This window comes from Nerophis lumbriciformis, linkage group LG04 (genome assembly GCF_033978685.3).
Source record: "Nerophis lumbriciformis linkage group LG04, RoL_Nlum_v2.1, whole genome shotgun sequence".
Lineage (NCBI taxonomy): Eukaryota > Metazoa > Chordata > Actinopteri > Syngnathiformes > Syngnathidae > Nerophis > Nerophis lumbriciformis.
The window spans coordinates 12,494,411-12,508,051 of NC_084551.2; the positions used below are offsets into that span (position 1 = coordinate 12,494,411).

At 39.0% G+C, this 13,641-nt stretch overlaps 1 protein-coding gene across 4 annotated transcripts in view; it reads right to left on the bottom strand.

Annotated features, from left to right (window-relative positions):
• Positions 1 to 13,641, bottom strand: part of oxr1a (oxidation resistance 1a) — a 321,181-nt gene that overhangs the window by 279,870 nt on the left and 27,670 nt on the right. For all 4 annotated transcript variants that reach the window (XM_061949091.2, XM_061949083.2, XM_061949075.2 and 1 more), the window contains exon 2: positions 3,820 to 3,906. In XM_061949091.2, the coding sequence (XP_061805075.1) occupies positions 3,820 to 3,836 (17 nt within the window). In that variant the 5' untranslated portion in view covers positions 3,837 to 3,906. The remainder of the gene's footprint in view (positions 1 to 3,819; positions 3,907 to 13,641) is intronic.

Below are 13,641 nucleotides of genomic sequence, written 5' to 3' on the forward strand. Positions count from 1 at the left end.
GACTGATGAACATTATCACATCATTTATTCAGCACATATAAATAACGACAAATAAAGATAGAATATTGTTAACCGCAACATGTAAGTGTAAAAATAAACAACAACATTATAATGTGTACAATTTCAGAATGTGCTTGTTCTATTTTTAAACAAAGAAAACAATCTGAAGTTGTCTTTATTTTTAAGTTATCGTGCTGTGATTTTACCAGTCCGGCCCACTTGGGAGTAGATTTTTCTCCATGTGGCCCCCGATCTAAAATGTGTTTGACACCCCTGATCTAGATCAAAGGTCAGCATCTTGCTCTGCTGTGGCTCTCTAAAGATTTGGCCAAAAACAAGAGGATATTTTGAATTAATTTTTGTTGCACAATGGATGTTTTTTACAGGACTTACTGAAGTTTGAAAAATATATATCTAAAATATATATCTAAATGAATATTGCCAACACAATGTGCCATGTGGTTGGCTCTATTGCTTACTCAGCCATGTCGGTTTGAGTATGAACCTGGGTTTAGGATTCTTTGTAGTGCTTGCATTGGTTTACTCCTGCAATAATTTGGCTAACCCTGACCTGTCTTTTGAGACGGTTTACAAAGGAAAAAAAAAAAATCGGGAATGCCAGAGAATATCAGCCGGCTAAATTAAAATCAGATACCGGTAGTGCGATGGTCAGAATCAGAATCAGAAATACTTTAATAATCCCTAAAGGGAAATTAACGTGATATCGAGTGATTACCTCATCAAACTGCCGTGCTACTCAGTGCAACAAGCTTGCTGCTTCAGTATGTCTGCGCTATGGAATTATTTCCATGTTTTGCCTTTAAATTGTAACTATGCAATTTGCGCACGTAAATTCCTGGTGTTTTGTAATGTTGTAATGGGACACCCCTAAATGACGGTGTCAGAAATGGAGTGCTGTAAAAAGCAGCATATCAGTAACATCAGTAATCAGTAAGAACGCCAATATCGATCTTCCCCATAAAAATAAATACCATCTAATGGTATAGTCAGGCATTTTATGCATGGGCACTGATGCATGCACACTGATGGCACTTGGTAGGTGGACGGAAATGTATTACATTTGTGTTACAGTGGGAAGTAAATGTATAATTGCCTCACATTAGCAACTGATGTTAGCATTTGGTTTAATTCTAGCTAATTTGTATAAATGGTAAAGTTCAGTAAGAGGAAGAAGTATTTGTGTACTGCATGTTTCCTTGCATGACATTTTGATGAATGAATTGTCCAAACAGCTTTTTATAAGACTGCTGTAAAAAATAAACTAAACTTGGGGGGCACTTCAGACAAGGTGAAAAATAAAGGAGGTTTCAAACAAGACATTTATATTACAAAAAGGAGTTACAGTACACGTTGTCCTGCTACAATGATGTCATGCTAATTACGGCGGGAGCTCATGCAGTAATCTGCTATGCCTTGCCCAACTACTGACTCGTGGAAATGTAGTCATATTTGCCCATGTCTGGGTAAATGTCTACCGTATATGGATAACCCACTGATGTGACACATGGACAAAACATCACACTTGAACAAAATTCCAAACAGACAGTTTAAAAGAAGTAGGAATGAAGGCAAGATTGCATGTTCAATAAATATCTCTGCAACGCCTCCACAGTTTGATTTCAAATTTTAGGGACTTAAGCAGACAAAGTTGGTTTTGCATTGAAGTCATTTTGCATAAAATACCTTTAATGTATCCGAGATATACCCGTGGACAGCGATCTTCAATGTATATATATATATATATATATATATATACATACACATACACATACACATACATAAACGTGTGGACAATGCTGAAGAAACAAGTCCACAAGTCCATGTCAGAAAACCAACAAATTTAGCTGAACTGCACCAATTTTGTCAAGAGGAGTGGTCAAAAAGCACCTTATTGCAGTGAAACTTGCTAAGGGACATGTAAAATGGTAAATGGTAAATGAGTTGTACTTGTATAGCGCTTTTCAACCTTTTTTAAGGAACTCAAAGCGCTTTGACACTATTTCCACATTCACCCATTCACACACACACACATTCACACACTGATGGCGGGAGCTGCCATGCACGGCGCTAACCAGGCCCATCAGGAGCAAGGGTGAAGTGTCTTGCTCAAGGACACAACGGACGTGACTAGGATGGTAGAAGGTCGGGATTGAACCAGTAACCCTCAGATTGCTGGCACGGCCACTCTCCCAACTTCGCCACGCCGTCCCCATAACCAAATATTAACATTGCTGTATGTATACTTTTGACCCAGCAGATTTGGTCACATTTTCAGTAGACCCATAATAAAATCATAAGAGAACAAAACTTCATGAATGTTTTTTGTGACAAACAGGTATGTGCTCCAATCACTCTATCACAAAAAAATAAGAGTTGTAGAAATGATTGGAAACTCAAGACAGCCATGACAATATGTTCTTTACAAGTGTATGTCAACTTTTGACCACGACTGTATAATATATATATATATATATATATATATATATATATATATATATATATATTAGGGGTGTGGGAAAAAATCAAATCGAATTCGAATCGCGATTCTCACGTTGTGCGATTCAGAATCGATTCTCTTTTGTTTTTTAAATCGATTTTTTTGAATTTATTAAAAAAATAATGTTTTTTTTTTTTTTTTTTTTAATTAATCAAGCCAACAAAACAATACACAGCAATACCATAACAATGCAATCCAATTCCAAAACCAAACCCGACCCGACTCAGAACTGCAATAAACAGAGCAATTGAGAGGAGACACAAACACGAAACAAAAATGAATATTATCAACAACAGTATCAATATTAGTTACAATTTCAACATAGCAGTGATTAAAAATACCTCATTGACATTATCATTAGACATTTATAAAAAAAAGAAAAAAAAGAACAATAGTGTCACAGTGGCTTACACTTGCATCGCATCTCATAAGCTTGACAACACACTGTGTCCAATATTTTCACAAAGATAAAATAAGTCATATTTTTGGTTCATTTAATAGTTAAAACAAATTTACATTATTGCAATCAGTTGATAAAACATTGTCCTTTACAATTATAAAAGCTTTTTACAAAAATCTACTTCTCTGCTTGCATATCAGCAGACTGGGGTAGATCCTGCTGAAATCCTATGTATTGAATGAATAGAGAATCGTTTTGAATCGGGAAAAAATCGTTTTTGAATCGAGAATTGTGTTCAATTGAAGAAAAAACTCGATTTTGAATCGAATCGTGACCCCAAGAATCGATATTGAATCGAATCGTGGGACACCCAAAGATTCACAGCCCTAATATATATATATATACATACATATATATATACATATATATATATATATATATATATATATATATATATATATATATATATATATATATATATATATATATATATATATATATATATACAGTATGTATACATTATTACTTATATATGTTTGTGTGAAGAGGATGACACACCAAAATGCACAAACGGAACAAGCTAAAGACCTCACCATAAACTGATGGAAACATGATCTTCTCCTTGGCAGAGGCAACAACAACATATAGTCTTACGTATTTAACATGGACTGACCCCACCTTACACTGCAGTTTCTAGCTCACAGGCAACATCCACAAACACCAAAGCCATAAATGATGTATGCAAACGAACAAGCCACATGAAAAACAGAAAATGTGTACATGAGGACACAGAACGCTAAACTAGGCTCGTGAAGCTTCACATAGTGTCTGATTTAGGGATCCACACATTTGAGGGATTATCAGCTGTAGCCTAGATAGAAAAAGTAAACATTCTGCTGACCTTTTGATGCTGAACATGTTGGCGGCGTCTTCTTTCTCCTCTTCAGAGCTTTTGAGATGGTCTCCACTTAATGTTGGCTCCTCAAACCTGCACCGTACACACGCACACAGGGGCAGAGGAAACAAGAAGACATTGGTGAGATTCTCTGCGTCACCGTAATTTCGCCCTGAGGTTTTCTGCATAACTTATCCACGCTGACCTCCATTAACAGGCAACCAACTGAGCTATTCAAATTGACTGACTGGACGAGGAGGCAATGAGCACAGCATAAACCCTGCAAGCACAACAATACAGTGGAAACCAATACAGTAATTATTTTTCCACACCTTATCACGACGGCAACCATTATGAACATGAATCAAGCAATTAAACGCCATTTTAAAATGCATCCGCCTGTGTCATTACCACGCATGCTCCAGTAATCGTCTTCTGAACCCAAACCCCCTATGTACCTCCCATAATGGCTGTGAGTTAGCCTCTGGTCTTCTACGTAAAGGTTATCAGAGACTGGAGATGAGGAGCTGGAGTAAAAGAAGACAGGATTCAATAATTAATGTGGAGGTCTATGCAGGCCTCACTTCTCACCTTCTCCTGTCTGTAATGAGATGAGAGGAGGCCCAGGGGGAAGGAAAGGAGAATTGAGTGATTGAAGTGCCCAACTCTGCCCCGTCTAACTTCATCTCCACGCACACGAGTCGGACAGACGAGCCTGCACGCGCGTACACTAAATCTCATTGACAACACCTGCACGACTGTGTTCTCCTATTCCAACACTCAGGCTGGGAGCGGAGGGTGGCTGAATGAAGGGGGAAAGGTTAACTAAGTAGCACGACACAGGAAACTACTAACAATTCACCAGGTGAAAAGGAAACTGTATGCACAATTAAATCTCCAGGTAAACTAAGACAGTAGCTTTTTCACCGCTTCCATGATTATTCAGTGGATCAAAGCTCAGGCCAGTTTAATTCATACATTTGAACATGTTATACACTATATACACAGAGCCAGACGGTCACGCGCACGGATGGAAATCACACAAAAAAACAACACCGCGGGAAAAGAGAACATTGAAACGCTACTTGATAAATCCTCAAACCATCCATTCAATTTTCTCACCGTTTGTCTCTCTGTAAGTCGCGGGGAAGCTGGGGCCTATCCAGCTGCACTTGAGCGGAAGGCAGTGTACACCCTGGACTGGACAAGTCGTCACCTCATCAACCGACACCCAGAAAAGATGTTTGAAACCAGCGAAGCTGAACATCAATTTGTGAGGTATTTGCATTGTTAAAGGCCTACTGAAATGCGATTTTCTCATTTAAACGGGGATAGCAGGTCCATTCTATGTGTCATACTTGATCATTTCGCGATATTGCCATATTTTTGCTGAAAGGATTTAGTAGAGAACATCAACGATAAAGTTTGCAACTTTTGGTCGCTGATAAAAAAAGCTTTGCCTGTACCGGAAGTAGCAGACGAGTAGCGTGACGTCACAGGTTGTGGAGCTCCTCACATCTGCACATTGTTTACAATCATGGCCACCAGCAGCGAGAGCGATTCGGACCGAGAAAGCGACGATTTCCCCATTAATTTGAGCGAGGATGAAAGATTCGTGGATGAGGAAAGTGAGAGTGAAGGACTAGAGGGCAGTGGGAGCGATTCAGATAGGGAAGATGCTGTGAGAGGCGGGTGGGACCTGATAGTCAGCTGGGAATGACTAAAACAGTAAATAAACACAAGACATACAGTATATATACTCTATTAGCCACAACACAACCAGGCTTATATTTAATATGCCACAAATTAATCCTGCATAACAAACACCTCCACCCTCCCGTCTATATAACCCGCCAATACAACTCAAACACCTGCACAACACACTCAATCCCACAGCCCAAAGTACCGTTCACCTCCCCAAAGTTCATACAGCACATATATTTCCCAAAAGACCCCAAAGTTACGTACGTGACATGCACATAGCGGCACGCACGTACGGGCAAGCGATCAAATGTTTGGAAGCCGCAGCTGCATGCGTACTCACGGTACCATCTCTGCGTAACCAACTCAAAGTCCTCCTGGTAAGAGTCTCTTTTGTCCCAGTTCTCCACAGGCCAATGGTAAAGCTTGACTGTCATCTTTCGGGAATGTAAACAATGAAACACCGGCCGTGTTTGTGTTGCGGAAGTCAGCCGCAATACACCGCTTCCCTCCTACAGCTTTCTTCTTTGCTGTCTCCATTGTTCATTGAACAAATTGCAAAAGATTCACCAACACAGATGTCCAGAATACTGTGGAATTGTGCGATGAAAACAGTTGACTTAATAGTTGGCCACCATGCTGTCCCAAAATGTCCTCCACAATCCATGACGTCACGCGTTGACGTCATCATACCGAGACATTTTCAGCAGGATATTCCGCGCGAAATTTAAAATTGCACTTTAGTAAGCTAACCCGGCCGTATTGGCATGTGTTGCAATGTTAAGATTTCATCATTGATATATGACTGCGTGGTCGGTAGTAGTGGGTTTCAGTAGGCCTTTAAAAGTTAAATTGTAAGTTTACGTTTCTGAGAAATTGCATTTTCCAAACTGATATAATTATGTCCACTGTGGAAGACACGGCTTCTCAAAAGTTTTTAATCTGCACTGCCAACTACGCAACTGCATGCACAGTACTTGCAAATGAGAGTCATATTTGCAAGAAAACAATAATCATAATCAGCTCAATATTAAATGTTAAGTAAAAAAATGACATTGTATTATCTAACAATTAACATTTACTACAACAGGAACACACACAAAAGTAATTGGAGTACCGGTATTGATTCTCTGGTATTGGCAGTGTATCGGTTCAAATGTGAAATGTACCCATTAATAGTTATAAATAGAGCCATGTGCTAAGATTAAATGTTGTGATACTGCATTACACCAAATCGGGATGTATAATTCCTAACGCAATAAAGAGGATTAATAGGGATTATAAAAGACCAAATAAAAAGAGGGAAACACTGTTGTAAATCCCATCAAAAAAATAACAATCGGACATTAATGAGATAAAATATCATTAATAATATACAATCTCGCTGAAAATGCGGAGCAAATATATGAGGTCAATTATGTAACATTTAGATTACGGTATTAATGTGTGATTTATCTTATTTTAAAGTATGTGGAGAGAATGTTCTATTTCCTAATTCTCTGCTTTTAAAAAGTGACTCATCCTTTCACTTGTTACAGTTTTGCAGGGATATAAAATGATGACACACAGGGTTTAACAGAACTAAAAAAAAAAAAAATGCAATAAACCAAGCTTTTAGGCATCCAGTAATCATTTTCGTATATACACATGGTAAACTATAAAATATCTGAACAAATCTGTTGGAACTGGCAGCCATTAAAGGTGCAAAGGAGCCCAATCAATACTACTTACCCTTTTCCTGGTACGCCTTGCAACATGCGCCCCAGCGGTGCAGCAGGACAACTGTACGTTACCAAAGTAGTATTTGGGAAAAACGTACGATCTTACTCAACTGTTTATCAGCAACACTGCAACCGTGACATCCGTGTTTGACAGCTATGAACGGTAATCATTTCATTCAGCCCAAAAGGCAATTTCCAAAAATTGACTTGTAATTGTTATAAAAACATACCTTTGTATATTCTGTTACATATGTTATTGGTGGGGTTGTTATATTTTAGTTTGGAAAAAAATAAAAATAAATTTGAAACCTGCAGCAAACTGCACCTTTAGAGAAGATAAACAAATATTTTCTCCACAATGCCACTTAGCTAACTTGCATGGAACTACAGTAAAACATGAAGAAAGTCATTTGAGGAAAAGGCGCAACCAAAAGTGAGGTCTAGTTTCTCCTAAATAACAAACTTAATGCAAACAAAAAATGTATTTGCTTTAAAAAGAAAACATTTTTTGTTTCTGGCCAAAGCATATCCAATTGTAATAGTATTTGTTGCCATGTTATTGTCTAAAATATTTCCACACTAATGCTAAAGTAATAAAGGAATGTCATGCTGTTGTGTCATGTCATGTCATAAATACATTATAATGGGACTGTTTGAGGAAGGTCGTTTGTCTAGTGCAGGGGTCGGCAACCCAAAATGTTGAAAGAGCCATATTGGACCAAAAATACAAAAAACAAATCTGTCTAGAGCCACAAAAAATAAAAAAGCAGTATATCCCATTACGGCTACCGTAGTGGTGTGTGTTATAATAAAGGCAATACATATTAGCTATAATAGCCTACTATCAAAATGACTATGTGTCGCAGGCTGAAGCAAATCTTCATTGACAAAAATGTTAAAATTTAATATTTTATTATACACATTTTTACAATATTAAAAACCATTACTAAATCAGAGGCTACTCAGAAGGTGAGATAACTCCTGGAAATTACTGGCTTTTAATAGCCAAATGTATAGATGTTTTTTGATTGATTGGAACTTTTATTAGTAGATTGCACACTACAGTACATATTCCGTACAATTGACCACTAAATGGTAACACCCGAATAAGTTTTTCAACTTGTTTAAGTCGGGGTCCACTTCAATGTGTGTGTCCAAGTTAAAGGAAACGGCAGGGTGTCTTCTTTTAATAGATTTATTAACATTTTTGGCAAGCTAGGTAATGTTTGCTGTGGTCTGGAACAACATGGCACACAAACAACTATCTGAAATGTGTCCAGAGACATGAAAAACTAAATTATATACAAAGAGGATACAAGTAAAGGATATTAAATGAGCTCAAATATACCTACAAATGAGGCATAATGATGCAATATGTAAATACAGCTAGCCTCAATAGCATGTTAGCATTGATTAGATTGCACTCATGCACTAACCAAATATGCCTGATTAGCACTCCGACAAGTCAATAACATCAACAAAGCGCACCTTTGTGCATTCACGCACACCATAAAACTTTTGGTGGACAAAATGAGACAAAGACGGAGTGGAAGATTTGACATGTAAACAAACTGTTGCATCACAGTCCACACTATGGTGAGTTCAAGAACCGTCAAACTTAGTAGGACAAAACAGTGTTCACCAAATACTCTCATAAATGAAGCATACACACAAACATATTAAACAGTGGGATTTCAAATAATTGGAAAGGTTTGTGTCATGTTTGTCCTCAAACAGAAAACATACAAAAACAAAAACAATATTTTTTTCCATTTCTAATCCTTTTTTAAAAATTCTCCAGGGAGCCACGCACTAAAATGCCGCATGCGGCTAGAGAGCCGCGAGTTGCTGACCTCCGGTCTAGTAAAACAACGTAAAGAAAATGGCATCGTAACATTGCTTCTTAACGCACCTCATAAGAAACCGGGTCTGCCAGAGAATAAGAAGACATAGCGGGGGGAGTGAGTAGTCAGACCACTACAGATTGTGCTTTTGAAAAAATTAAAACGAGTAGTGACAAATATGGCAACTTTCTCTGGTCTTTTACAGACTCCGAAAGCGGAGACAGGAGATTTTCATGAAAGCACGAATCAGTTCTCAACGAGCAGCCTGTGCATGTGTGGGCCCAGTGCCCCTATCCAAGAGCACCTAAGGGCAGCTCGGTCTTGGTTGTGACAAACCCCCCCCCACAAATAGAAGTGACAGAAGAAAGTTATTTTGTACTTCTAAATGTATTTAAATTGCTTTGTGTCTCCCATAGCGTGCATAAAATAGACATGCACATGCATCATGGCCAATTATGCAAGTCTGACCATGACAATCCTGCAGGAAACACTGCCTATGCTTGTTGTTGACATCTTTAAGGGCTCTGAGTATTTGTGTGAGTCATTTGTAAGGGCAGCATGCATTAAAGGGGACCTACAGTGCGTTATGATTTTAATCTACATTTAAAATAATTCCTTGTGGTCTAAAGGCCTACTGAAACCCACTACTACCGACCACGCAGTCTGATAGTTTATACATCAATGATGAAATCTTAACATTGCAACACATGCCAATACGGCCGGGTTAGCTTACTAAAGTGCAATTTTAAATTTCGCGTGAAATATCCTGCTGAAAATGTCTTCGTATGATGATGTCAGCGCGTCTTGTAGAGGACATTTTGGGACAGCATGGTGGCCAGTCGTCAAATTCCACAGTATTCTGGACATCTGTGTTGGTGAATCTTTTGCAATTTGTTCAATGAACAATGGAGACAGCAAAGAAGAAAGCTGTAGGTAGGAAGCGGTGTATTGCGGCAGACTGCAGCAACACAAACACGACCGGTGTTCCATTGTTTACATTCCCGAAAGATGACAGTCAAGCTTTACCATTGGCCTGTGGAGAACTGGGACAACAGAGACTCCTACCAGGAGGACTTTGAGTTGGATACGCAGACACGGTACCGTGAGTACGCATGCAGCTGCGGCTTCCAAACATTTGATCGCTTGCCCGTACGTGCGTGCCGCTATGTGCATGTCACGTACGTAACTTTGGGGAAATATATGTGCTGTATGAACTTTGGGGAGGTGAACGGTACTTTGGGCTGTGGGATTGAGTGTGTTGTGCAGGTGTTTGAGTTGTATTGGCGGGTTATATGGACGGGAGGGGGGAGGTGTTTGTTATGCGGGATTAATTTGTGGCATATTAAATATAAGCCTGGTTGTGTTGTGGCTAATAGAGTATATATATGTCTTGTGTTTATTTACTGTTTTAGTCATTCCCAGCTGAATATCAGGTCCCACCCGCCTCTCACAGCATCTTCCCTATCTGAATCGCTCCCACTGCCCTCTAGTCCTTCACTCTCACTTTCCTCATCCATAAATCTTTCATCCTTGCTCAAATTAATGGGGAAATCGTCGCTTTCTCGGTCCGAATCGCTCTCGCTGCTGGTGGCCATGATTGTAAACAATGTGCGGATGTGAGGAGCTCCACAACCTGTGACGTCACGCTACTCGTCTGCTACTTCCAGTACAGGCAAGGCTTTTTTTTATCAGCGACCAAAAGTTGCGAAATTTATCGTCGATGTTCTCTACTAAATCCTTTCAGCAAAAATATGGCAATATCGCAAAATGATCAAGTATGACACATATTATGGACCTGCTATCCCCGTTTAAATAAAAAAATCGCATTTCAGTAGGCCTCTAAATAGTATGTATTGTAAATGCTTTGGTGTAAATTTGGCTCCACAGTCACTTTTGTAACTCGTTTTTTGAGTGTGTCTGCAAAATGTTTGTTTTTTGAGGCGTTTTTAGATTGCAAATGTAACCACGCCCTACTTTCTGCAAAAGTATCATAATGTATCTTTTGAAAATGTACACTGTTTAAAGGGGAACCGCACTTTTCTTTATATTTTGCTTATCGTTCACAACCGTTGTGAGGGACAAGAACACATTTTTTTTTTAGGATTTTAAAGATGATTTTAAAGATACCTACTCAGTGGCCTAGTGGTTAGAGTGTCCGCCCTGAGATCGGTAGGTTGTGGGTTCAAACCCCGGCCGAGTCATACCAAAGACTATAAAAATGGGACCCATTACCTCCCTGCTTGGCACTCAGTATCAAGGGTTGGAATTGGGGGTTAAATCACCAAAAATGATTCCCGGGCGCGGCCACCGCTGCTGCCCACTGCTCCCCTCACCTCCCAGGGGGTGATCAAGGGTGATGGGTCAAATGCAGAGAATAATTTCGCCACACCTAGTGTGTGTGTGACAATCATTGGTACTTTAACTTTAACTTTAACTTTATGATATAAAACGCTTGCAAGAAATGGGAGTCACTACTGTAGCCTTCAAAGCCATCTAAAACAACTTCAAAAACCTCCAACGTTTTATATACACACTGCAAGTCTACATATAATGTAGTGACAGACACGTTCATAACAATATGTAATATGTACAATATTACCGTATTTTGGTCATTTTAAGCAATACCGGAATTTCTTTCTTTGACGCATATATTTCCGTTTCCATTGTAGCGCACTTCCGACTTCCGGCAACAAATGTGTGTTCCTACTTCCGGGGGGGGTGTATATTATAGCGTCCCGGAAGAGTTAGTGCTGCAAGGGGTTCTGGGTATTTGTTCTGCTGTGTTTATGTTGCGTTACGGTGCGGCTGTTCTCTGTGTTTGTCATTCTTGTTTGGTGTGGATTCACAGTGTGGCGCATATTTGTAACAGTGTTAAAGTTGTTTATACGGCCACCCTCAGTGTGACCTGTATGGCTGTTGACCAAGTATGCATTGCATTGCATTCACTTGTGTGTGTGAAAAGCTGTAGATATTATGTGATTGAGCCGGCAAGAAAATGCAGTGCTTTTAAGGGTTATTGGCGCTCTGAACTTCCCCCTCCGTCCATGTACACAGCTGCGTTTTAAAAATCATAAATTTTACTTTTTGAAACCGATACTGATAATTTCCGATGTTACATTTTAAAGCATTTATCGGCCAATAATATCGGCAGTCCGATATTATCGGACATCCCTAGTTGTAATCTTTTCGTGGATGTTTAGCAGAGGAGACATGGACGTCAGTGTGGATTTACGGGAGCCTTAATTTTCAACTCACATGTAAGCAAATGCGCCAAAGCGTCAATTCCGGTCTTTCAGCAATCGCTTGTTCTTTGGAATCAAAATATATATTCGTATATATTACATACAGCCTATTATTTGTGCACTATTGACAAGTGATGCACTGAAAATTTGGCCGTCTTGAATATAAACCAAAACTGGGTGTTGTGATAAAATATCCATTTCCTCGGGCGACTTTGTCTTTCCGGCGCACACGAGTGATGTAGCTCGCTCAAAGCTGACGAGAAAAATCACATTCAGATCTCATATAGGTCGGATTAAGTTTCGACTCCAGTCACATTTGAAAAGATCCGATTCCAATCGGATTCAGGACTACCTGCTTATGTGGCCTGAATATGATGCCAAAATAATTAATTTGAAACACTTTGGAGCGTTTAGTTGGGGCTGCCTGTCAGGTAATTGCATTGGCGAGATGGCTGTCATTACATCTTAGATAAATGCACAAGTTTATGTTGACATTTTGGACATTTTACTTGTTCCATCAATCGAAATGATGTTTGGGAATGTTTGAAATGATACAATTTTTCTAAAAGATAATGCATCTTGCCATAGAGCAAAAACTAAAAACTGTCCTTGAAGAAACATACATAAGGTCAATGTCATGGCCTGCAAATAAACCGGATCTCAATCCAATTGAAAATCTGTGGTGTGGTAGGAACTGAAGAAAACGGTCAATAACAAGACTCCAACCTGCAAAGCCGACCTACTGTAACAACAGCAATCAGAGAAGGTTGGAGCAAGATTGAGGAAGAGTACTGTTGTCACTAGTTAAGTCCATGCGTCAGAGACTGCAAGCTGTTATAAAAGCCAGAGGTGGTGCAACAAAGTACTAGTGGTGTGTTAGTGTATTTTTGTTTTTCATGAATTCATACGTTTTCCTCAGAATTGATTAATTCCATATTTTTTTCACTCTGCTTGATATAAAAATGAAACTGTTATTGACTACCACAATTAATAGATTTATTTTAGTGTTTCCTAAAGCCAGAACGTTGCCATTTGAAATTACCTTAGTTCTGTGTCATGTCTGTTATCTGCTTTTTTTTTTTTAGACAAAATTCAACTAGTGATTCTACAAGTTTTGCCAGGGTTTGTGTATACCTTGAAGATGTCACCACCATTTTGTTTGTGCACACGGTCGAAAAGAAAAAATATGTAGATTCACCTGGTCACAACATTAGGTCCACCTGCACAGAGAGTTAGGTGCTCTTCACCCTATAGCTGAGAGTTTTATTTTATGTCTAAAAAAAGTATGTCCACCTTGCTTTGACATCACAGCGTAAAAAG